This window comes from Priapulus caudatus, unplaced genomic scaffold, assembly GCF_000485595.1.
Source record: "Priapulus caudatus unplaced genomic scaffold, Priapulus_caudatus-5.0.1 Scaffold98, whole genome shotgun sequence".
NCBI lineage: Eukaryota > Metazoa > Priapulida > Priapulimorpha > Priapulimorphida > Priapulidae > Priapulus > Priapulus caudatus.
The window spans coordinates 519,278-522,878 of NW_014577159.1; the positions used below are offsets into that span (position 1 = coordinate 519,278).

General features: G+C 41.0%; 1 protein-coding gene across 1 annotated transcript in view; it reads right to left on the reverse strand.

The window, feature by feature from the left end:
• Positions 1–745: 745 nt before the first annotated feature.
• The window catches only part of LOC106805056, a 9,720-nt gene continuing 6,864 nt past the window's right edge, over positions 746–3,601 (reverse strand). Inside the window, exon 5 of the mRNA XM_014806528.1 lies at positions 746–1,748. Within this exon, the coding sequence (XP_014662014.1) occupies positions 1,075–1,748 (674 nt within the window). The 3' untranslated portion in view covers positions 746–1,074. The remainder of the gene's footprint in view (positions 1,749–3,601) is intronic.

The following is a 3,601-nucleotide window of genomic DNA, read 5'->3' on the forward strand; positions in this document are numbered from 1 at the left end:
CAAGGGGTAGGACGGGAGGAGGTAAAGTTGGAGTTTTGCACCCTAGAGCCTAGGGCGCTCTCCCAATCATAAACACAGAACTACTGATAACAATTTATTACAGAAATCTATGCTGAGATACCTCGTAGCCATATTAAATGCATAATCGTCACAAAATATAACTCCTCTGGTGAGATATTACGCATGGGCTAACATACTAACATAGCCAGATTATGTACTGACTGTTATATGCAACGGGCACCTTACATGCAATGTCTTCGTCCTATTTATTAAATAAGGTCTGTTGATAGAATGTTATCATATAACTCTATGCTAGAATACCTCTTCTCGATTTTAAATGCATAATTTACGCAAAACTGTTATTATTTTCGGGATATATTGCGCATGCGCGAGCACCGTTTTAGGCGTGCAGTGCTGACTGAACACTGCATAATATAGCTTGCTGAGAGAGAAGAGAGGGAGACTGAGGCAAGGCAGCAAGGAATATAGCTGAGAGCGGTAGAAGAAGTAGGAGGCTGAGCGAGGGACAGGGAAGGCAAGGGGTAAGGCGGGAAGAAGTGAAGTTGGGGTTTTACACCCTGCAGGCTAGGGCGCTCTCCTAATCATAAAGCCAGGTCTACTGATAACACGTTATTACAGAAATCTATGCTGAGATACATATTAAATGCATAATCGACACAAAATATAACTCCTCTAGTGAGATATTCCGCATGCGCTAACACACTAACATAGCCAGATTGTGTACTGACTGTTATATGCAACGGGCACCTTACATGCAAGGCCTTCTTCATATATCTTAAGAGAAGTCTACTGATGGAATGTTATCATATATATCTGTGCTAGAATACCTCCTCTCTATTTTAAGGATACACTAAAGCATTTGCACCGGTATTGCTCAATTAAAAAGTAAACTGTTATTGGCAAATGAATCGAATCAATCACACGCTTTATTCATAGATGAGATGTATCAACGATCTACTCTACGATCATGACAAAAGATTTCATGAAATTTCCTGCAACTAATTATGTGATAACACAAATTTTTAATATAGTGGTGTTTGCATAGGCTTTAAGTTATTTCGCTGACTGCGGAGGCGCTTGTGGATCTTTCGTAAAGACAGGATATATGTCCGCGGAAAACCACGGCACGGTGACCTGAGTCACATCATCGTCATCGCTCACGGAAAAGTAGAGGTTTGTATTCATCATACTAGTGCTGTTGCTCATAAACCAAAGAGGACCCTCGAAGTCAATTTTGAATGAGTTTGGAGGAAATTGTAGTTTGGTCATGTAACCGTTACCTACGGTGCCATGGCGGAAGTAAAGCGAATTTCTGTCGGTGTTTAGGGAAATGTTCATACTGCCAGCAAAATCATTGCTGTACAGGCCAATGAATGCGTCTAGTGGCAATGAAGCTTTACGTAATGCGTCATTAGGTCTCGAATCACCGCCACTGCTCTCTGGGAAGTAGTCCTTTGGTATTAGGAGAATGTCACGGATATCGGCGGCCTCTGAATCACTGCGAGCCCAAGGTTCGGGAAAGGAGCAGGCGGTCGTTTCGTTCAGCCAGGATGGCTCGCCAGACAAGATGTCAAGGGCGTGATATACGATCATTTGCAATCCCAAGAGGTTTCCGACGTCACTCGGACCATTGCAGCTGATGGTAACGCCCACGTTAAGGTCAGGTAGGAGCCACATGACCGTCTGGTAGCCAAATATGTTACCGCTGTGCTGTGTGGCCCTATATCCTGAAATGCAAGAAAATGAACGCAGTCATTTATTTGCGCTATATGAATAATACAAAATAGTATTATTCGTGTTTTTACACTGCACACACACACACGCGTGAAAATCCTGAATGCAAACAGATAAAATGAAACCGCGGTCACTTCCATCACATTACAGAATATAGATTAACGACGTATTTATATATCGACACTATATGGGTAGTGGGTCGTTTGCTGATCTGAATTCACGTATAACCAGAATCTAATTGCATTTCTGAATATATTGGATAACTGTTAAATAATTGGTACATAGATTAAATTTGTAGAGACCGACGGCTGCTGGAAAATGTGATAAACGATGTATTGGCCGTTTCTCTTTTAAGAGGTCCTATTTAATCTTCACAAATAGCGGGCATTCTAATAAAATTATATGCTATACATACGTATTTACACGTATAGGCAATGTTTTCACACATTGTCAAGGGTTAATAATACCAAATATAATAATAATTATTACAGGCTAGGGCGCTCTCCCAATCATAAACACAGGTATACTTATAACAATTTATTACAGAAATCTATGGTGAGATACCCCCTAACCATATTAAATACATAATTGTTACAAAATATAACTCCTCTGGTGTGATATTGCACATGCGCTAACACACTAACATAGACAGACTGTGTACTGACTGTTATATGCAGCGGGCACCTTAAATGCAATGTATTCTTCCTATTTATTAAATGAGGTCTACTGATAAAAAGTTATCATATAAATCTATGCTAGAATAGCTCCTCTCCATTTTAAATGCATAATTTCCGCAAAATATTCTTTTTTCGGGAGATACTGGGCGTGCGCGAGCACCGTTTTAGGCGTGCAGTACTGACTGAAGAACACTGCATAATATAGCTTGCAGAGAGAGATGGGTGGGAGACTGAGGCAAGGTGGCAGGGAAGATAGCTGAGAGCGGTAGAAGAAGTAGGTGGCTGAGCGAGGAACAGGGGAGGCAAGGGGTAGGGCGGGAGGAGGTGAAGTTGGAGTTTTGCACCCTGCAGGCTAGGGCGCTCTGCCAATCATAAACACAGGTCTACTAATAACAATTTATTACAGAAATCTATGATGAGATACCCCTTAACCATATTAAATACATAATCGTCGCAAAATACAACTCCTCTGGTGAGATATTGCACATGCTCTAATACACTAACATAGCCAGATTGTGTACTGACTGTTATATGCAACGGGCACCTTAAATGTAATGTCTTCTTCCTATTTCTTAAATAAGCTCTACTGATAGAATGTTATCATATAAATCTATGCTAGAATACATCCTCTCTATTTTAAATGCATAATTTCTGCAAAATGTTATTCTTCTTGAGAGATATTGCGCATGCGCGAGCACCGTATTAGGCGTTGAGTACGAATTAAAAAACACTGCATAATATAGCTTGCTGAGAGAGAAGGGAGGGAGACTGAGGCAAGGCAGCAAGGAATATAACTGGGAGCGGTAGAAGAAGAAGGAGGCTGAGCGAGGAACAGGTGAGGCAAGGGGTAGAACGGGAGGAGGTGAAGTTGGAGTTTTGCACCCTACAGCCTAGGGCGCTCTCCCAATCATAAACCCAGGACTACTGATAACAATTTATTACAGTAATCTATGCTGAGATACCCCCTAACCATATTAAATGTATAATCGTCGCAAAATAGAACGCCTCTGGTGAGATATTGCGCATGCGCTAACACACTAACACAGCCAGATTGTGTACTGACTGTTTGTTATATGCAACGGGCACCTTACATGCAGTGTCTTCGTTCTATTTATTAAATCAGGTCTACTAATAGAATGTTATCATATAAATCTATGCTAGAATACCTC